Source organism: Saimiri boliviensis, chromosome 14, assembly GCF_048565385.1.
Source record: "Saimiri boliviensis isolate mSaiBol1 chromosome 14, mSaiBol1.pri, whole genome shotgun sequence".
In the NCBI taxonomy this organism is placed as follows: domain Eukaryota; kingdom Metazoa; phylum Chordata; class Mammalia; order Primates; family Cebidae; genus Saimiri; species Saimiri boliviensis.
Genome location: NC_133462.1, coordinates 55,181,088 through 55,205,202, shown reverse-complemented (window position 1 = coordinate 55,205,202; position 24,115 = coordinate 55,181,088). Strand labels below are relative to the sequence as shown.

The 24,115-nt window shown below is 31.9% G+C and overlaps 1 protein-coding gene across 9 annotated transcripts in view; it reads right to left on the bottom strand.

Moving 5' to 3' along the window:
* DENND1B (DENN domain containing 1B) overlaps positions 1-24,115 on the bottom strand; it is a 261,565-nt gene that overhangs the window by 87,022 nt on the left and 150,428 nt on the right. For 8 of the 9 annotated variants that reach the window (XM_074385082.1, XM_074385085.1, XM_074385084.1 and 5 more), the window contains 3 exons: positions 23,782-23,827; positions 18,646-18,747; positions 6,497-6,622 (listed from right to left, as the gene is read on the bottom strand). In XM_074385082.1, coding sequence (XP_074241183.1) covers positions 6,497-6,622; positions 18,646-18,747; positions 23,782-23,827 — 274 coding nt within the window. The remainder of the gene's footprint in view (positions 1-6,496; positions 6,623-18,645; positions 18,748-23,781; positions 23,828-24,115) is intronic. The other variant, XM_074385089.1, reaches the window with a different exon arrangement.

Genomic DNA, 24,115 nt, shown 5'->3' with positions numbered 1-24,115 from the left:
TGTTTAATAAATGGTGTTGGGAAAACCGGCTAGCCATGTGCAGAAAGCAGAAACTGGACCCCTCCCTGACACCTTACATTAAAATTAACTCCAGATGGATTAAAGACTTAAACATAAGACCTAACACCATAAAAACCCTGGAAGAAAATCTAGGCAAAACCATTCAGGACATAGGCGTAGGCAAGGACTCCATGGCCAAAGCACCAAAAGCATTGGCAACAAAAGCCAAAATGGACAAATCAGACCTAATCAAACTCCACAGCTTCTGCACAGCAAAAGAAATAGTCATTAGAGTGAATCAGCAACCAACAGAATGGGAAAAAATTTTTGCAGTCTACCTATCTGACAAAGGGCTGATATCCAGAATCTACAAAGAATTAAAACAGATTACAAGAAAAAAACAAGCCCATTCAAATGTGGGCAAAGGATATTAACAGACACTCTACAAAAAAAAACATATATGAGGTCAACAAACATATAAAAAAAATGCTCATCATCACTGGTCATTAGAGGAATGCAAATCAAAACTACATTGAGATACCATCACACACCAGTTAGAATGGTGATCATTAAAAAATATGGAGATAACAGATGCTGGAAAGAACGTGGAGAAATAGGAACACTTTTACACCAGTTGGTGGGAGTGTAAATTAGTTCAACCATTGTGGAAGACAGTGTGGCGATTCCCCAAGGACCTAGAAATAGAAATTCCACTTGACCCAGCAATCCCGTTACTAGGTATATAGCCAAAGGATTATAAATCGTTCTACTATAAGGACACGTGCACATGAATGTTCATTGCAGCACTGTTTACAATAGCAAAGACCTGGAACCAACCCAAATGCCCGTCGATGATAGACTGGACAGGGAAAATGTGGCACATATTCACCATGGAATATTATGCAGCCATCAAAAACAATGAGTTTGTATCCTTTGTAGGGACATGGATGAACCTGGAAACCATCATTCTCAGCAAACTGACACAAGAACAGAAAATCAAACACCACATGTTCTCACTCATAGGTGGGTGTTGAACAATGAGAACACATGGACACAGGGAGAGGAGCATCACATACTGGAGTCTGTCCAGAAAATAGAGGAGTCTGGGGGGAAATAGGGGCGTGCCAGCAGCGGGTGGGGATTTGGGGAGAGACAGCATTTGGGGAAATGCTAGGCACAGGTGATGGGGAGGAAGGCAGCAAATCACACTACCATGTGTGTATCTATTGCAATAATCTTGCATGTCCTTCACATGTACCCCAAAACCTCAAATGCAATATATAAAAAATATATGTGTTATACACACACACACACACACACACACACACACACACACACACAGAGGGATATATATATTTTAAAAATGAAAACAAAATGTGTTTTGGAACAGTGAAAAAAAACTATTGTCATGTTTAAGGCAATGTTTTCCTTTCTGGAAAGATGCATTGTAGTTATGCTAAAGGGATATTCCTTAATAAATCTGCTGACTCTAATATTTTATTTTTAATAATAGCAACATAAACAGCATTTACTACATGCCAACCCAAGAAGCATCATTAATGTTCTTAACAAATGCGAACACCAAAGCCCTAATAGATTAATTTGCCCAAAGTCATACAACTAGTTTGTCACAGAATGAGGATGAATCCAGGAAGTATGGTTCCAGAGTCTTGTGCTCTTATCAGTTTTCTTTAGTTCACTTAATACATTAGTTTTTTTTTTTTCTTTTTTGAGACAGAGTTTTGCTCTCATTACCCAGGCTGGACTGCAATGGCGCGATCTTGGCTCACCACAACCTTCACCTCCTGGGTTCAGGCAATTCTCCTGCCGCAGCCTCCTAAGTAGCTAGGATTACAGGCACGCGCCACCATGCCCAGTTAATTTTTTGTATTTTTAGTAGAGACAGGGTTTCACCATGTTGACCAGGACAGTCTCGATCTCTTGACCTTGTGATCCACCCACCTTGGCCTGCCAAAGTGCTGGAATTACAGGCTGAGCCACTGCGCCCGGCAATACATTAGTTTTATCTCACATTTTTCAGCTCTCCAAAAGTAGCTAACTTGCTGTTGGCCAAAATCCAAAAAAAGAGTAAAATATTCATTACTTTATTTAAATTTCCAAAAACTTTAAGTAAGGAGGTTTATATTTTTCTCTGTAATTAAGAGTAGGTACAATTTTTTTGCACATCACGCCAGTGTAACATTTAGAGAGTGTGGATTAGGCACTGTAAGTAACAACATATTTGTTTGCCAGCTTAGACATTCTAACTACTTAATTTATAAAATAAGTTACTTTTTGGCAGTATTTAGCCTATGTATTTAGTTTTGTATAGGAATATGCAAATCATCTTGGAGGGTATTTTTCTCCTAATGGTCATCCATTGTTCCTGTCTTCCTTCCTAAGGTCTTTGAGATTTGAGCCTTTAGGATATTCACAAAGGTCCTTTCTTGCTCTCTCTTCAGTAAGACTATGATAGCCACACTTGTCTCCCTGCCTCTGGTCTTGCTCAACTTCGATCTAACATGAATAACATCATAAACGTGATCTTTCCACTACACAATGCTAAGCACTGCATTCCCATGATAAATAATAAATAATTATAAAAACTGTGCATTAATTGTAAGATAAAGCTGAAACTCTCCAGATTGAAAGGTCATTTATGACTGGTTCTGCTGACTCTATGGAGTGAATCCTAACTCTTTTTGGTTTTGTTCATTTTTGAGAAAATGGTGAAAGATATGAATACTCTCTCTAGAAAAATGCACATATTCAATAGTTATCTCCCAGGTTTCTTGTTTCCCATAGATTTAGAAGCATAATTTTCTTTTATTATTTTCTGATTCATCTTGTTTACTACTGCTAGAGAAGAAATGACTATATCGGCCTATATTACTATAAGCTCCTGGGGTAGGGGGGACACATGCTTAATATTATTTATTTTTTGGTCCAGAAGCTTCAGAGAGGGTCTATTATAGCTGTACACAAATTATATATCTATAATGCATCTAAATAAACAGAATAAGAAGTATATTCTTATACAATGACCTATCTGGCCATTGACTTTTACTTTAGATGATTTTCTACAGAGAAAGAAAAACAGACAAATCAAAACTCCCTTTCCATATAATATATTCAGTCCTGATGTGTAGAATATTAAGACAAAGAAGGGAAGAAAAGAATTAGAAGACTGGAGGGAAAAGGATGAAGCCGTTTTGAATAGTATGAGTTACTCCAGGTAAACAAAACCATAAATGGAAATAGAATAAAAATCAAATCACTTCCCCAATTTATATACCCATTATGAGATGCCTGTACCAACCATTTCCATTAAGAAAATTCTGAAGACTTTCTATTTTTCCATTAGTGAATACTGAATGCCTTTCATGTATCTTCATTTATAAGTAATGTACATTTAGGAAACATATCTTGAGAAGTATATCATATGATAACTAAGGCAAGGAGGAACAAAAATATGTCATACTGGGGCAAGAAAGGGACTGTGAAGAGAACAGATTCAAATCTAAGCTCCACTGTTCACTAGCTAAACAGTAAGATTACTTAAATTCTATGAGTATCATTTTCCTCATCTTTAAAATATAAAGGGTAGTATTTTGAAGGCTTGTAAAAATTCAACGAAACCACTTACCCAATGGGCCTATCAATGCCTGGCATCCAATGGGTGCTCGATGATCAGTTAATGTTTTCATAGTGATCAAAAATTATAAATATCAGTCAAAATAACAATGTGACATAACAAATAATATGTGAAAAAGGGCGAAGAAATGTGTTAAGTAAAATAAGTATAATTAATTCATAGAAAGACGGGGTCAGTACAAACTACAGCTTCCAGGATCATGAAGGAACTAGATGGTTATTAAAAGTGAGGATTAAAAGCATTGCCAAGAAGAAAGAACATTATAAGTAGATGTGTGGGAGCCTGAGAAGCTTGAGACATCTGAAGCCACAGGCAGAATTCTCTGAACTGAGGTCAAAGTTTAGGAAAAAGGGAAAACAGACCGCTTGCCCATGGTAAGGGCCTTGAATGCCAGGTGAAGAAATGGCTTCTGAGACTGGTCAGTCATTGGTCTAACCTATAGGTTTAATTCTGTTAAAAGTATGGGAAATAATGTTTTATTTTTATGTGTGTAAACAATCATAAAAATTTAAAAAGTAATGTCTAGTAAAATCATTCACATCATTAACACCTACTTAGTAATCTTTCCCTTTCCAATTGTACTGTAATAGCTACAGAATACACCTTAAATATGTTTTTGAAATTTCTCTTGGCACTTAGCCCTTTTTTTTAATAACAAGAAAAATATATTTGGCTGATTTAAAATATATTTTGGTTGCTATTTAAAAAATGGCTAAGTGCAGAGAGAAGACATTGGCCTATTATACCAATGACCAAGAAGCATTATAAAACAAAAAATTAATATTCTTTTCATATATTATGGTACAGAGTAATTTATGAAGGTAATGGTTGAAAAAGCATAGTTTATGCACAAAAAAAGAAATCAATCATTTTCCTTATAAACTATTTCTTGTGAAACTAATAAATGAAAAATAATCTAAATGCATTCAGTATACATTAAAAAGGAAGCTTTCATTCAAAGATAGAGTCAGAAGAAATGTAAAGGCATACAAAATGAAAATACTATCCCTCAGCTCCTAAAAAGAACTAGCAGCAGAAATGAAAAGAAAATAACAAATGTAAAAAGAATAAAATACAGACAATCAAACAAATAAATCTGTAACAAAATGTGATCAATAAATAAGAAAGATACTCTGACAAAATTAAACATTTTTCACAGATACTATCAATCTGGCTTTTAAGACTTTTATTTAAAAAGGTTAATCACTGAAATCTTACACTCCTATCTGCTCAATGAAGCTTAAAGGGTGAAAAAACTAAACAATAAAATCTACAGTTACTAATACTACATATGGAATATTTTGTTAATTTCACTCAGCACCCAACACACTGATAGTTTAAATCATTTAGGAAAATGTTCTCCTCACTTCAATTTGCTCCTTTCTTCAAATCTGAAGTCCTTAACAAACTTTAAGTTAAAAATAAAAAGTTTATTTATAAAGATGAATATGTATTTAATTATGTCAAAATTCAGTGATACTTTTAACTTTCATTCCTGTACTGTAAACTTGAAATCAATCCCTATTTTAGAAATTTGACTTAACCAGAATTAATCACTATTTTGTGTTTCAAACGCATTTTTATGTTTTATTTGATGTCGAACAATTCAAATATAAATATGCTCTACTATAGAATACATTATTGGTTTCCAGTCTTTTAAAGAATGAGACCCTTGTAACTATGAACAACGTTTTAAAACTCCCTGATGTGAGATACATACGTATCTCACTTTGAATAGTACTATGAATTTTATAATGCTTTAAAAACATACACATATCTCAAGAAGATTAGCATGTAAACTAGACAAACACACATACAGAAACAGCAGCTGATCTGCCCATGCATTTAAAGACTCCTTCCAATAATTTGATAGCCTTTTAGAGCTACACGGACCACCTGAGTGGGAACCACTAATTCAGAAGTCAATTTAGAAAAGATATAACCCATTCACGTTTGTTTACTGCTTCACAGTTTACAATTGAGTTTTATACCACCCTGAAAGATAGAGAAGGAAGGTATAAGAATTCTCATTTTACAAATATAAAGATCAAAATCTAGACAAACGAAGGAAATGGGTCAAAGTTACGCAGCTTAGTAACAGATTCCTATTCAATAGCAGGTCTTATTACTAAATCAATGTTTTTATTTCTCACAATGTATTCAGCCAGTGAAGGAAGAATGGCGTAATAATTTCTGTAAAATCAGCCTAACATACTCTAACCAACAACTCAGAGAGAGCAACAAATGTATTTTGACTTGCACCTTTTTGGACTCTCCAAAAAACTTGGCTATAATTAATAGTGTACTAAAACAGAAAGAATGAGAAAATGAGCTAAGATATGCTAAAGAGATAAGCCCACCTTAGCAAAGTGCCATGAATTAGGAAGACAACAAATTTCCAAATACTGTAAAACCTTCAAGTTCTATTTTTCTTAAATATCACTTTGTACCTGTCATTTCTAAACTCATTAATCTAATAAGCCCAATTGCCTTATGAATTTCTTAATGATCTTAACAAGATCAGGTAAGTGTTTTAAAATACATTAATACAATTCATTAATTAGTTAAGGGGTTAATTACTTAAGGGGTAAGCTACTTCTAGAACATTAATAAGGTGACACAAAGACTGGGAAATATTCATAAAAGAGTACTAAACAGAACTAAAAATAAAAAGTCAAAAATTGGAGAGGAAATGTTTGTTTCAAAACATTATTTGGGATCTTAAAAGACTTCCATGACACTTTCTCAAGGTACGATATTAAAATGATGTCTCTTTCTTCTGTCTCATTCCAAACAACCATAAAACAGCAAATTAAAACAGTGATGAAACAAAACGCTTACAGGTTTGTATCTCAGTGCATCTCTGTAGGATCCAAACAAAGCAGCCTGTGCTCTAAGAAAGGCCCTAGCTACTCCATCACCCGTTGCTGTAGACTGCTTCTTCAGTTTATTTTTCAAGGCCGAGACCTGCATGACAGAGAGGAACAGTTAAATTAACACCTCAGAAATTGGTACAGCGAGGTAGGAACCCAATCAGCAGGCAAACCACAGTGTCTGCAGGTCAGCCAAAAATTCATCCTCCTCCCTGATAGCTTATCTTTTTAACTGCAGAGAGCACCTGCTGATCTGTTAATTGAACTGAAAGCAGGAGAAGAGAGTAACGTGCTAATGCAAATTGGTTTATGCTCTCTTTTTTTCCCAAGGCCTCTTGACATAAATAAGCTTTAATTATTTTACAATAAACTGTTTGTGAGCCACTTTTCTGCAGATTTTTAGCAATTATGACATGTGTCTACTTGTTTTGAGATGAAGCAGGTTGGGTTTCATCCGTTTTTGCTATGTAAGGTTATTTGTTACAGGTCCTCCAGAACCACCTACCATTGAATTTTATTTTTGGAAGTCTCATTTGCATATGTAATTTTCCAGTCATTTGTTGAATAGTTTTTGTCATTATGAGATAAAAAAGAGGGAAGAGGAGATAAAATTACTGAAATTATACCATGAGTGGAGAATTTTATGCAAATTTTATACATTGTCTCATTTAATCTTCACAACAATCTTCTAAGAAAAGCATTCATATTCCCATTAGTGAATGAAGAAATGGAGGAACAAAGATGTGAATTCATTTGCCCTTACTGTGTGGCCAGTAAGTGGCAAAGCTAGGATCTAAACACAGTTCTGTCCAGTTTTTTCCACTACCACGTGATTTGAGTTCAATATCATTGCCTCATGAATCAGTAATCAGATTAAAACACTAATGTTCCTAAATCAAAGAAAAACGTATTTAGAAATCTGCATAATTTAAAAAAGTATTTAAGTTTGTTGTAATTTTTCATACATTTTCTATCTTTTAATTTCAAGTGCTATAAATTTTAGACAATGCTTATCATTTATGAACAGAATTTTAAATGAGATCATACTCCTGATATAAACTCTTATTTTTTTAAGGAGGAGGAAATATAAAACGTTCCTATGCATCCAATTCACTGTATCAATTCCTTTCATACAAAACAGAAAACTATATTCTGTACATTTAAAAATATTGGTTCTCATATATATTCATCAATGCTTAAAATGGAAACATGTTAAGTTGTATAACAATTCTGTTTTATTTAGAAAAAAACTGGTAAGACAAATTTTGGTTAGAATGCTCACTTAACAGAGCATATTCTTACCCTTATTAAGCTATCATATAACAAAATACTGTCATTTCTCCTTTTTATGTACGTATGTGCATACATAGATATACACACATACATACACATGCATATACATATACACACACACATATATATATATATATATGCAAGAAGGGAAATTTTTACTTCTTTATGCAAGTAGCCCTGACTTTGCTTGTAGACGATTGTAATTGAAGTGTCAACCTAATTAACAACTAAACTTTGAATAATGCTAATGAGAAATGAACACAGCATCAGAGAAAAGACCAGCTCTACAGGTGATAAACCTTCACAGTAGTGACATTTTCCAGTGTAAAGTCACAGTTACTGTGATCTGATCAAAGAAACAGATCCCCATTGGGTCCAATTATAACCACAGTTTTGAAAAAATTATTGAGTTATGTTCATAATCTATGCAGAAAGGCCTTTGCAGTATAGGTCTTCTCCCCAAAGCTGTGATCTTTTCAATTTACATCCAAGCTCCATAGATTCAGATAAAAGTTGAGAGCCTAATTTCATTTAGCCCACAAAGTGCATAAACCAGTATTCATTTAAGAAAGGTTTTTATTATTAAAATCTAACCCCAATAAATGCATATTTAGGTAACCCACATATTCAAACAATAATAATTACCAAAATAAATTAATGCCTTTATTCTAAAACTTTTAATGCTATTTTTAAGTTTCAAATGCCTTCAATAAAATAACAATGGGAGTGAATATCAACATATATATTTAATTACTGTATCTACCCCCCAAAAAGATTATGACATAAGAAATATGATGCCCGTCTTTTTAAAGTATTATTATACACAAATAGTTGGTTTTAAAAGATTTTTACTTTAGAAAATAAAAATAAAATAAAATGCATCTTACATCTCTGCAAAAGAAAATTAGTGTATTTTTTAAATAAAATAGGAAATTCACAACTCAATTCTCCACAAATCAAGAACACAATGTTCTCAGGACAATCACAACACGTATGCTCACTAAGAATACAGGCAAGTCAAGCCATTCCTCAACCTTCATTATACCAAATCCTTGACTGCATAATTGCTGCTTGAGTTACACAGAAGTATTAAACACACTGCCGCTGCCACAAGCCATCCTGAATCAAATCATAAATACGCAGTCTTCACTTCCAAAACTAGTCAATGACAGCTCCTGAGATCCCTGTGGATGTGTAGAAAATAAGAAAAAAAAGTACTTGTACTAGAACTACGCCGGCCAATAAGGCAGCCATCAGTTATAAACGTACTTGATATTTGACTTGTCTCAATTGAGATTTGCCATAAGAGTAAAAAATGTAATTTTTATAAAAATATAATATAAACATATAATTTATATTGATTATATTTGGAAGCAATAATATTTGTATATAGGTTTAAATAAAATATACCATTAAAATTAATTTCACCTATTTCTTCTATTATTTAATGTGGCTACAAGAAAACACAATCATACATGCGGCTCACTTTTTTTTTTTTTTGGACAGCGTTATTCCACATGAATATACTATGTAATTTCACATAGATTTTAAACTAAAATTGCCTGGCAAGAAATACAGTTACATTTCTCCTTTGCCTCCTTCTAAATTATTTCAACTTTTGCAAACCATACAAAAAGAATTTTTCCTTGACCTACTCTAGTGAGCTTCAATTGTCAGTACAACTGAGGTTGTTCCTGTTCTTCAGAGACCAGAAGGGCAGCTAAGTGTTTCTACATGTGCAAATGCATGCTTAAAAATAGTCTGTAAAATTTGTTTTAAAATCAGTTTTAGATACAAGAATATTAGTATAATGTAAAACGACTGCATCAACCTTGCTGTGTGTCTGGCCTTTACATCACTGGAGTAAACTATCACCTGCTACCAATGCCCTTTGCAGTGCTAATTAACTTTTAGCAGTTTTTATCTATAAAAATGACTGTGTCTGTCCTGCACTTTTTCAATATCTGGTCTAGGAAAGAGTATTTTCTGCTTTAATTTCCAAACTTCTAAATTTGGTTATGAAATAAACATACATCTTCCCATGAAATCCTAAGGCTTATACTCACACATAACTCTGAATTCAGAAAAGCATTTGGAACCTTAGTCATATGGCTATTATCACATAATCCTATTAATATTGAAAAAGTATCAAGTGTTTTCTCTTTTTATTCTTAAGAAAGTAAACTAGCCTCAGCCTCTAATATCTACAGATTACTTCACAAAGGACATTTTATCTTATTGTCTTTAGAGACTTTACACTCTGTAAATACATTTTTTAAGTCTAATCTAGTATTAGGATAGATCACAAAGAGTTAAACAATGAAAATTCAGAAATAAGCATCATTTCATTGCTCTTATCAAATGTTTTAAATTCCTTTGGGTGAGAATTCAGGCCTCCAAGCAGCCATCCATGGGCAGAATTTTAACCCTGATTTTAGCACAGTGGGAATTCACTGTAGCATGAATAATATTATCACCAATTCTCCTCTTTTACCCTCTTAGCACTAAAGTGACTATGAATAAAAGACAGAATTACATGAGTAAACATAGCAAACAGGTACACATTGAAAGAATGCAAGTCATGTGCACACAGTCTTGAATAATGAAGTAATTATACCAAAGGAGAGTAAGCCAGGAAGGCAGAGCATATGAGGGGACTGAGTTTTTCTGAGAAGTGGCAGATTTCTTATTTTACTTAACTTTTAGATGTGATTTCTAGATGTGTCTTTTCAGTAAAATACATTAACTGCTATATTTAGAAATTTTTATTTTACGTTTAATGATCACAAAGGGAAAGATCAGGGTAAAGGAGAGAAGATAAAAGTAAGTGTTCCAAAATAATATTTAGGTAATCTACACAACCTAAAACACTCCCAAGATAACTAAACTGTTCTCTAGAAACTACATACATTTAGAAAAGTTAAAGTGTCAGATAATCATCTGCTGTAGAACAAGGTTATAAAGTTAAAACCTTTTATTCTCCCACGAATCATGTTATAGTTATCACATGAATTAGATAAAATCCCTACACTTCTTTAGCCTTTCTAAAGTTCAGTTTATTAAGAAACAAAATTAACTCCTCTCTTAATAATTTTCTAACAAACCTCTATTTGAGGATTAAAATAGTAACCTTTTATTAAATGAAAAGCGTATGATATACTTACCTACAGAGCCTATCATTACATTGCGTCTTTGGATGTTTAAAGTACCTGTCAAATACTAATATGGCATCATCTTCAACTATTTTCCTTTTAGAGGGACCTTAAAATTAAAATTAAGACAACCAAAATTGCTCTTATCTCCACCTCAGGCTCCATGTCATGCCAGCATCACTTCCACTCATCAAGCTGCTCAAAAAGTACACTGCAGGTCCTCCCCAACACTTGACCCTTTCTCATCTCCCACACTAAATACATCAGTTCTACCTCTGCCACAGATTTCAAATCTGTCTACTTTTCTCTAAATCACTGCCATCATCAGGTTCAAGCAACTAATATCTTTTACCTCAACCACTACAAATGGTCTCCAAATTGATCTTCCTGCTTTGTTTCTTATACCTGGTGATCCAGGACCCAGAACCCAATGTGATTTTTTTTTTTAACTTGAAGTGTATCACACTATTTCTATGCTAAAAGTCTTCAATAAATTTCCAATAAAATCCAAAGGTCTTCAACAAGAACTACACATTTTTTATGATCGCCCCTGCCTATCTCTACTGATTCATTTTGCATAATTCTTTTGTTCATCTCACTACAGCTATCAGTCTTGAATTAACCAACCTTTTCCCCATAGCAAAACCTTTATATATGTTCTCTCTCCTCCCATCTTCTTCCTCCTCCCACTTGGCTTACTCATACTCATCAACATTCAGGCCAATTCTGCAGCAAGATGTTCCTGATACACTGAGATTGGTTGGACCACAAAAGGCTGATCTGAGTGTACAAACTAGTAAGAAAGGCATCTCAGCTTGGCTAAAATTATTTCCATATCAGTTTACTTATAGGAGAGATGGCTTTCAGTCCACAAACATCTACGCTCCCTTCTTTGGTAATGGAAATCTTAAGTTTGGACTGGTGCATATTTAACAAAGCTAGGTTAACTCAGCTATTTTCTAACATCCCTAGGGACTTGGTGTGTCCATAGTGCTGGGTTCAGACAAATGGAATGTGAGTTGAGGAACATGACACTTCCAGGCTGTTCCTAAAAGGGATATGAATACCCCTCTCTGAATTCCCCTCTTTATTCTGGGGCAAAGCAGACAAAAGGCACAGGACAGCTAACTGAAACCTGGAGTTGGATGCTATGCACTGAAGATGGCAGAGTTGCCCCCCATCTCCGGAAAATTTACCTCTCAATTGTTACATAATAGAGAATTTCTATTTTGATCTAAGAATAGGTATTTAGGTCCCTCTGCTACAGCAGCTTAGCTTGTACCCTAATTAATATACCACCTAAAAAAAAAACAAACAGTATAAAGGATATATGAGAGATATGAGATAAGAATATAGACCAAGCTCCTAACTGCTTCCATAGTTTCTCATACTGGTGCACCTGAAATCCCATCCTTCGTGCAACTGGCACAGTATCAGGTTCCTGCCAGGTCATATGAAAAATTAAACCTCAGGCTTGCAGCCTTTATTATTAAGCTGGAAAAGAACACGTGAGCCTCCAATAATTTATGCACTACCACATAAGATAATTCCTTGCTGCACCACGAGGCACACGTGGCTTTTTTCCTGCATCACTGAGCTAGAAAAGGCCCAGACTTTACCTATCTCACCCTTAATCTAAATTAGGATCCCACTGTAATTCTCTCCAACTGCACCTTGTTCCTTTATAACATTTGTCTCCATTTATAATACTAGATGAATGTTAACACACTATAAACTCTAAGAAATTATGGTATATGTTTGATTGTTCACCACTAGATACCCAGTTCTTGGCACAATGTGTATACACAGCAGATACTTGACAGATGCCAGCTGAATAAATGAATACATGAACAAACCTAACAACCTGCTTTGGGCACAATTCTACATTCATTCCTCTAGTTGACTCAATCAAAGTATCTGTGATAGTGCTCAGAAACATAATTCATTTAAAAGGTCACCAGGTCATTATGATATCAGCAAGGTTTGGGTACCGCTATTGTGACAGTGCTCACAATATTACACACAAAAAAGTTGCTTGAATGTGGAAAAATCAAGAATTTAAAGGACTAGAAATAAATTGGAAATAATTTTAAAAGCCCAAATCAAGGTTTACCTTTTTCAGGAAAAAATATCTGCAATAACAAGAGAAAGAAGCATGCTATTAAGATAATACATGGTGGGAGGGAGGGAGACATTAAAAGAAAGGCTAGGTAATTTAGTTGGAAATGAAAAGCCACAAGAAAGCCAAGGAACTTCATTGAGCACTTAAAATCACTAAAAGTAACAAATAATAAATCAACTTTAGAATGGCAAAAGTACAGACACATAAAGGGGGAGATTACCAAAGTCCGGATCATTGCTGTAGGAAAGCCAGATTCTCTTATTCAATTGAGAGAAATGAACAACAATCTTTTAAATGTTTAGAAGCACAGTTAAAGTTTTGGGGTTTTGCTTTTGTTTTCTTTGTTTTACATTTAAGGTTTATATTTTTAAAATATACACCAAGAAAACAGTTGGGAGAACAGCAAAATCTATAATAGTTTACCTAAAAACAAAAAACTACTTTGTAAATGACTACGTTTCTGAAAATAACTATTTAAAAGAATAGCTGAGTTTCCCCAGACATTCAGCTGAGTATGCAGAAGCACAATGATTGCCATCACAACATGGTCTCTTTTTCCAAATACAGGAAATAAAAGGTTATACTCATAGTTTAAAAAGTGTGTTTTACATATGCTTCCAGATTTCTCATTTTCATTATTATTAAAGTCAAATGGAAATATCCTCATAAAATGTTCTAGGAGGTAACTGTAAACAGAGAATTTAAAAGCAAGCTTCTATTACAAAAGATAAAAGAAGTGCAATTCTATTTCCTTTCGGCAATCACTTATTGAATGCCTATTTACAAAGCACTGCACCGAGGCTGTGTGGTGGCAACAAGGTACAACTAGATGCCTGAATTCTAACAATTGGGGATTGAGAGAAGAAAAAGTATGACTATACTTTTCCAAGGGCAAACTAAAAGCAATATTTTTCTCCTGAAGTAATAAATGCTCTCCAAATTACTCTAGAAGCTGAATGAATCTTTCTAACCTGACCACTCTAGAAATTTGTTAGGGACTTCATTTACCATTAAACATTATAAGGATTATAGCAGAACTGTGGCAAACCTGGAACTAATATAATATTCTCTGGGGCCTTTTTTTTCTTTATAACATATATTATGACAATTTAACATGTTAAACCTTCACGTTTGATTATAGAAAATATTCAATGAATTAAACATATCCATTGACAATCTGTGTAGTTTTAAGTTTAATTTGCTTATATAATTTAATATTTTTCTGCAAAGTTTATTATAAAATTCTCTGAAAAAACTAATTCTTTACAACTTATCCTCAAATGAATAAATTCACTTGAATGTAGATATTCAAAAATCTTGTTTGATAGCAGAGTTTTAAAGGTTTTCTCTAGTTCTTGTATGCTTTTAATTTTTGGTGACTCAGAGCAATTTGTGTCTTTCCTTTTTTTTTTTTCCACAATAAAACCATTTAATGCCCTCTTTCTTATGATTCCTAAAAGCTTCACTATAATATATATATTTTAGATAGCATCATTATAAGGTCTTTTTAATGTTTTTGTAATTAAATATGCTTCATACCAAATATAGCTATAATATAACATACAGTGGTCTACAGTGACTTGTACAATAACTCTTAAGTGTACCATATTTTCTCTATACCCTTATAGTAGAAAACAGAAAATTATTTCCAATAGTATTACATTCAAGATGAAAATGAAGTTTTAAAAACAGTGCTGAAAATCCCAATTTAAATCAAATGGATCAAACTGGTATTTCTTTAACAAGATTAAATGGCAAATAAGCTTCTATATTTTAAATGAGTTATTCATTACATTGTATATCACATTTATATGAAAGGGACAACGATCAACTCTTTGGGACACAGGCCTGAGGATCATCCTCTACGAACTAAATCTCGAGATATAAAATTAGCAGTATACTTTCTGTGCCTTGATTTTCTTATCTAAAATAGGAATAGCATATTGATCTATCGACATTGTTACTATTCTTACAATCTAATGAGTTTAAATTATTAGAGATAGTTAAGCAATACTGGTCAAAAAACTTGCCTGTTGTAATGAATATTCTGATACATGTAACTTTTTCAGACGTCAATTCTAATGTGCTTTCATCAATGAGAATTTATAATTGTTTAATTTAATATTCATATGAGAAGAGAATTCCTAAATCTTCTATTTCTAATTATTAGCTTGATTTCCTAGTAAGAGGGTAATCCTATTTATATTTGAAATAGTAACAACCTCCAAATTGATTTTTAAAATGTTAATGATGATAAAAATTAAAAGGAGCAGGAATATCTCAGAAACAATTTTAAATTATTATGTAATTAAAACTAAATTATATATGTATTTGGAATAGGAGGTTTTAATACTGCATTTTCATAAATTAAAATCAATTCATTTGAGATTTCAAACATTATATTTAATTCAATTGGTTCTTTTTTTCACCCTTAAAAACATACCACAATAACACCAACTTTGGCTGAGTCCTAACATTTACTTTTTTTATTTCAAAACATTCAAACTACACTGCAGATGTTTGAAGGTGTCTATCTGGCACAGCCACTAAAAAAAAAAGTCAAAATATATTCATAGACAAAAACTACAAGAGCATATCTTATTGGATCTACTGCCTTTAAAAGTTATTCCATGTAATAATCAATATTGTCAAAATCACTCCCAATAAAATATTTGTTTTTTTCTTTTAATGATCCAAATCTATAGTGAAATGATGAAATCGAAAAACAAGTGTTCTTGTCAGGAGACAGGAAAAGAGGTTTTCCCCCCTCCCTTAACGAAAACAAAGGAATCCTGAAAGCTTTGCCCTGATTTATTTTTCCAATTTTAAATACCTTAAGAGTAGCGGAACTGCTACTGGCATGGTAGTATTTCTAACAGTCAATAAATCTAAAATATTATGTGTGAATATTGGAATGAAGCCATTAAGAAGATTACAGCATGCAACACAGCAGAGGGTCCACAGGAAAAAAGAACTAGTAATTCAGGACAACTGTGACCACTGACCTTTGAACAGCCAAGACCACTGGTCAATCTGACACAATAATAGAGTGCACATGCATAGAAAGTCAGCTAGCCTGTAAGCATAATTTAAATGCTTTAGTGAATGATTTTAAGAGGCCCCCCCATTTAAATCTCAGTTAACCTATTAAATAAACAAAACTAATAGTAACATTTTTTAGGTTTCAAGTATATTTTATCAATTTAAATTACACACAAAAAATTTTAGTAAGATCATTTGTGATTTTAACATATCTCATTTAAAACATTTACAACTGTCCTGTCTAGTGGAGGCAGGGTAGCTTCTAAAAATTATGATGCTTCATCCTTTTTTCTCCAAAATTGTAAGAGATAATTTTATAAAATTGATGAAATAGCTAAATTCATTAGAAATGGGTTCTAAAAATCACCTAAAATAGTTTTTAAAAATTATTGTAACTCTAAACATCTCATACTTTCAGTAAATGGTCCAAACTCTACCTCGGAGCTGTTTTTATTTGTCCATTCTTTAAATTTCTCTGTAAGTCCGTGTCCTTTAATTTCAAACATATATTTCATCAATCTACACCACCTTTCATTGTAACTTTTTATCTGTATTTTTAAATATTTCATTTACATTTATATTGTTGTTTGTAAGTAAATAACAAGATGGTCCCTTCTGTCATTTGATATATTTAGACCTTTACATGTGTGAATATTATTTAACTTCTCCATATATTTAAATAAATGTTTTAATCATCAAACTAATTCTACTAGGAAAGTAGTAATTTTCAATTTAAAAAAGAATCACCCATCAAAAAAAAAATTTCACAGATTATTTTTCTCTTTTTATTTTGTTTTTTCACAGATTATTTTTCTCAATAATCATCTATGATTGAAGCTGCCTATAAAAATTTTAATATCTTGTAGAGAAAAGCTAAATTTCTTTCTCTTTTTGTTCTTCTCTTTCTAACAAACAATCTTTCTCCTTAGGGCATTAACAGTAGGAAGTACATGTACATAAGGAAAGCATTCTTAAAAGTTGGGATTCTATTCTCATAATTATTTCTCTATTCAGTGAATAATACTTTGATTGATTTTTAAATGAAATTTGTGATTTTATTTTTGCAAAAATTTTACAATGACGTAATCCAGTTACAATGAGCTGAAAAGATGTAATTGTTCACTGGCCTAGGTTCAGATTTGTACATTCATAGCATAAGTTTTACTACAGTAAGGTAAAGTAGTTCAATTTTAATGTGCCTCAAGTTCAGCAAGTATTTTAGGTTATTATGGGCATAAATAATCTGATTTTGATTTTAAAATCATATTTTTCCTATCATTAGACAGAAGGACAATCAAGGCTGGTATTATTGTATTTTTGAGTTTAGGATTTTTATATTCACTTTCTCAAACTCCTTAATTATGGATTTCAAAGTAGTTCAATATTACAGAAAAATATACTCTGAAGATATTTTTATTCCCAATTTTTTAATATCCATATAATGGATAAATGCTTTTTTTAAAAAAAAAAAAAAGTTATTTTAACTTAGAACTATGTTATAAAAATATTTTTAAGTAGCCATTAAAATATATACAGAGACAGTACTAGTTTGCATTTTTGTCCTGTACTAAGAAATATGAAGGCCAAAAATAATGCACTTTTGGACTGTACTAAGAAATATGAAGGCCAAAAATAATGCACTTTTGGAGACTATTTAACATGACATACAGAATATGTCCCATTATAAGCTGCAGACACACGCACACACATACAACACTCCGCAAGATCAAAGACCAGGAGAGAACTGGCACTTAATTTATCAGCCTTTACAGACAAAAGACAGTTTTCATCATTTCAAAAGGATCAGATGTCTTTTATGACAAACTGGGTTTGCAGTTTAATTTACAAATAGAATTCTAAGTAAGCAGTCTTTGCTCTGCCCAAGCAAATGACACACAGTGTAGGTTTTCATTCTTGTGGCCCTCAGCAGGATAGAAAAGATTAAAATAAAACTGAAATAATTTAGAGAAAACAAATAAATGTTTCAGAAAGTTGAGGAAGATCAAAGCCAGAATTTTCTGACCCCAACTGTACAAGCATTTCTTATTATATTGACCAGTAACATCAGATCATTAATTAAAAGGAAAAGCGCTGGCAGGTGGCAGGGAAGCAAAAGCCGATAATTGGCCCCCTTCTTCTTCTTGCCTTCAAAACCTCTCTCATTCTTTTGCAAGACACGCCACTAGGCAGACAGAAATGCCTACTTTGTAATATAATGATTAAGATGAGATAAAGAGACTTATGTTTAAAGAAACTCTGCCTAATGAATGCATCTAGCTTTTTTAATTATGATCCTACTTTTACAATAAGGAATATGATATTCCATTCAAAATCTCAACTGCTAAAAGGTGAAAATATTAAATATAGAATCTACATTTATTCCTCTCACACCCCATGCAAATACCCAACCCTTTTATTTCAGATGTTAAAAGTGCAAAAAATAACTTAGCAATTCAGAGGTCCAGGAGAAAACATACATGTTCACCACCACATATCCTACAGACTTACCACATCACTTGGTAGGTTGTTCAAGTCACTAAATGGTGATTCTAATGTGTTTGTATCAACATTTAACATAACCACATCTTCCAATGATTTATTTTTCACTCTCTGTTAAAAAACACACACACACACACACATTAGTACATTTACATTACAAAATTATGATGAGCTTGGAAACAGAAAATATTATCTTAATGCATTAGGCTTTGGAAAAGGAAAATCCTGTATTATAAAAGGATACAAACAACTTTGCCTTCTGAGAAAGTGTGACTACAACCCATTCAAAAAGATTTAGTAAAAATGCTTAAAATTTAATATTTGGTTATCTTATATTAAATGTAAGTACAACAAAATTTATTATAAATTAGCCACAATTATATCAAACTGCAAACAAACTATATTCTTTAAAATGTATCCGTTTAATTTCAGTCCCATGATACAGGAATTTGTGGCCAGCTCTATATCTATTTTTAGCATAAATCATATTGCAGGGATAACATAAACCAATAACTATGACTACAGCATTAAACTATAATTTAAATTTTTTATCTATATGCCATATCAATAGGTATATGTTGATGAGGATTGAAAGCTTAATAAGAGAAAATAACACGATAGTAATATGGAATTTATTGTTAGTAACATTTCTCACATGAATTTCAATAGAAGGCATCAAATTTAATAGCCTATTAGACTATCTTGACTCGTCAGATTTGTTTGAAAGTTTAATCAAAAGTCAAATTATCTATGTCTACAAATAATAGTAAATAAGAATTTTATCATGTTTTTCATCTTTAAAGAAAATATGGTTCATTTTTCCTACTTAAATTAATAGGCATACCTAAACAATTCATATAATTTTACTAGTCTTATTTAAATGGTAACAAATAGTATTATTCCTTAATGATAAGTGCTCATTAATGAAATATATTCATGAACTCTCAATTCCATGATTGTATAAGTCAACTAGCAATAGGTTAATAATTAATTTTAATATGGTATTTTTTAGGTGATGGTCTACAATAAGTCATTTTTGAAAATTATTACTTCAAACCTGATTATTACCGTATATTTCAAATTGGCCAAATGGATTATTTTAAGTTGGTCATAATTAAAAATTATCTGATCCATTTACAATTTCGAATCTCTGCATATTAGAATGTTAAACTTGCTAAGGCAATGGTAGTCTAAGGCAGAAATTCCACATGTTAAGAAAGGCATCATGTCTACAGTGAGGACACATGATTCTAAAAATCTGTCTTGTTTATTATTAAGTAAGACTTAAAAGATAGCCACTTCTAAGATATTAGCAGAGAATTGCTTATAGTAATACTATTGATACTACTGTAGAAATATTTACAAATACACTCATTTCCTTTTCTTTTCACATGCATACATATATATAAAAAGCTTTATGTATATAAACGTGTAGTTACCTATAAAATAACTAAAACTACAATAACCTACTTTATAAGCAAAACATAAATTATATTAATCACATTTGTATGAACAGAAGTCATAATTTTGATTTTCATCTTCAACTTTAAGTTGTCATTTCATGAAAGAAACTATAAAGATAATCCAATAAACCTGATATATTTGTTAAGGGGTAAAATGAATTAGTCTATAAATAATTTAAGATAAAGCTATGTGCCCCCAAAAGGTTTTGTGAGGCTCAGAACTAGACTCAGAACAAGGAAACTGGTACTACTATGGCATGTACACTTTTTCCAAAATTGCTCTTAGTTTTAAAAATCTGGTCATTGCTCAATATTAAATTTTATTCAAGGGACCACTCAAAAAATAGAAAAATATTTTCATTTCAAATTAATAAACTGAGAGCCCCCAAAGTGAAAACAATTCTATTAATACATTAGCAAAAAAGGAAAAAAACAGAGTGTAACAATTTTTTTAAATTTGGATTAGTATCAATATATTATCTATTCTTTTCTCTCCTAATTAGACTTCAGTTATTTTTTTTCTAAATAGGCATGGAAGTCATATATATAAATTGGTACCTCTTTCTCTGTTTCACTGTTATATACCTCATAAAGTTATGAGATACAAAATTAAGAAAAGACAAAAAAATGTCTTTTTCTTCAAAAATAAGAAAATAATATTAGACACAGACTGAACGCTGACTAAGAACCACCATAAGGTGGTCAAGTTAGTTGTTTCTCACATCCTCTATATTTAACTTTTCCATACAATGTGGCTACAAACATACTTAGGCACGCTAACACAAAGAAATGACATAGTGGTAGCAATTATGTGATCTTATGAAACTGGATCAACACTTCATTTAGAATCCATTGTATATTAAAACAAATAAGATAATCCTCACATTTGTAGGCTCCACTAATTTATTCCTAATGACCTGCAGACCTTAGTCTGCCTTGAGTTCATCCTCAAAGTCTAGTTTTGAGGGAGAACAAAATGTCTTTTGCCTTTATTTTAGAAGGAAATTTGTATTTTAAAAAGATTCTGGCCATCCTTTATCTATAATTCCACTAAAACAATTGAAAGAAAGATGTCAAGAGATATTAATTTCATGTCTTAAACCAACTATGTTTAGAAGTGGTTAGGTTCGTGCAAAATTAATTGCGGTTTTTGCCATTGGGGAAAAAAAAATAGCAAAAACTGCAATTAATTTTGCACCAACCTAATAAAACAATAAAATGTGTTACAACTGTCTTGACCATGAGAGAGGGAATAAGAAAATATTTTAATTATTCCCTAAGAAAAAACTGGTTGTAACTGCCAAGCAGACTGCAAAAATATACTCAGTTCAGTCTTACATATTAAATATGTAAATAGCTGGATCAATATTTTAATTATAAGATCATTTTGGTAAAATTAAAAGCAGAGAAGATAGAAATTTTAGTGAAAAAAATCTGCCTAATCGTGACAAAACAAGAATGAAATTTGCAGAATTTACATAATCTTGTAATAGATTAACAAGAAAGTTGCTGAATGGTATCCAATTGTTTTAAAAGAATTCCCAAAGTCCCAGTATAGCTCCTTATTCACTATTTTTTTTTTTTATTTCCAGACAGAGTCTCGCTCTGTCACCCAGGCTGTAGTGCAGTGGTGAGATCTCAGCTGACTACAACCTCCGCCTCCTGGGTTCAAGCAATTCTCCTGCCTAAGCCTCCTGAGTAGCTGATATTACAGGCGTGTGCCACCACACCCGGCTAATTTTTGCATTTTTAGTATAGATGAGATTTCACCATATTAGTCAGGCTGCTTTCAAACTCCTGACCTTGTGGTCCGCCCACCTCAGCCTCCCAAGAGCTGGGATTACAGGCATGAGCCACTACACCCAGCCTTTCTCATTCACTATTAAACCAATTAAAATAAGGCTATTAAGACACTTAGATTAAGTCCAGAGTATAAAAAATAAAGAGATATCAACCAGTCTAATCATGGCTTCAAATATTCTCATTTAACAAAAAGAGCCAATTTAAACTTAGAATGGATTATTCTTTGAGACAACATTTTAAGGAGCAAATAATTTTTAAATTTGCTACTTAAGAAAGGTGTCCAAGAATACCTGATAAATTTAATTGAATGTTTAAAATATAAACCCTTTTATACAGTATTTTGGAAAAGCTGAATCATTTGCTTTAAAAGTTGATGTAGAATTCTTATGCGAAAAATAAAAAAACTATAACATCAACAGGTAACCAATAACTTTAAATGTTTTTCATCGCTATAAATAAATAATTACAAAAATTATGTATCCTATTAGATTCATTAAGAAGAGAGAAGTATACACTAATATAAAAATCAAATTTGATGACACTTTTTAGAAAAGAATCCGACCAACGTTAGATTTTAAATAAAGTCAAATTACTGATAAATAAAATGCCAGGCATATATTCCACAATCTAAAAACAAATTAAGTATCTATTCATTCATGTTTTATTTTATATAATTTATCCTTTCACTGGAAGTACCTTGGCATGTAAGAACAAGTTTTCTAAAAATGAATAAAAAATAAGGAGTCATAAAGTTATCCAACTCAGACTTCAGTATTACAAACAAACTTATTAAAGATACTCATTTAAATACTTTTTTGGTATTGGTGAAACAAAATACAAAATGTTGCCCTGGTATTTTGTGATGAGAAAAAAAGGACAAAGCTAGAGGACAAGTCGGATTCCATAACCTGGGCCTCCTAAAAGGGCATTACTCTCTCTCTCAATGATTCTCAGGAGTTTTAAAATACATCAACAGACTCATCTTTGATCAAAGTAAGGACTGATGTAGTGTATACAGTGATGGCAACTAAGAAGAAAACCAAAGCTAACTCATTTAGGTTACTCAGTAGAAACTGGGTTAAAGTAAAATCCGTACAACCAGCAAAAAAAAAGATAAACTTATCCAAATAAAGTTGAAATCATCCAGCATAATTATACCATTCAATTGACTCAAGTTTTTGTTTTAATTCGAGCCTTTTGCTTATTTTGTTAGATGGTAATCCTATAAGAAGACCTTCCTGGAAATCTCACTGATTTCAAGTTCAAGGTGTTTATAGTTCAAGGTCTTTCGGTATAGGAATGAGTTAAGTGACAAAAATCATTTTAAAATGATGTAGTAATAGTGGAAAAAAAATTACTAAATATTATATCCCCCAACAGAACTGAAAATTAAAACTTAAGGCTATATTCTAAATTCCATGATTAATATGTTAAAGCCACATTTAAAAAGATATATATTGATAAGTAGGAACATAATGAAGTCTGCAAAACAAAAAATTGTACTTCATGACTCTTAAGTATATAAATTTTGACTTTCAAAATGTAGGTCTGAAAAAGAGATATAAATGATCACAAGTTGCCATTTTAAAAAAAGGCATTTGATCAAGGACTGAAGTTTTAGTAATTAAAACTCACCATATGGCTTCTACCAAACAGAAACTACTTTTATGGAATTCATGCTATTGATAATGGCCATTTATTATATTAATTTAAATGAAATTATTTCAATGTTGTCTTTTTAAAAATGATATGCATACTGTAAATATGAAACTAGTCACTTCTTTGTCCTATTCCATTGATATTCCTTCAAAACAAAACTGTTTTAACTATTATATTATGAGTTAATTTTATCACTATCTCATGTCTGAAAGATACTCACCTCTATGAGGCTGGAGTGTATTCCAATCAGGTATGGCATTGGGGCACTAAATTAAAAATATATATATGCATAGATTCATATAGTTCATTAAAACTGAAACAACAGTATAAGTAATTCAAAATGATTAAAAATTAAATGTATTAAATGCTCAGTTCCAGCATAACACATTATAGATATTCAAAATTATTCAATATAAAAAGCTCAAATTTAATCTTGGAGTCCACTAATATATTTACAATTAAGGTTGCTTTTTATAAAAATCATAAAATCATTTATAATTTAATCAAGAGTTGTAATGCCTAAAAAGTTTGTTCGTTGTTTTTTTTAACTTAAA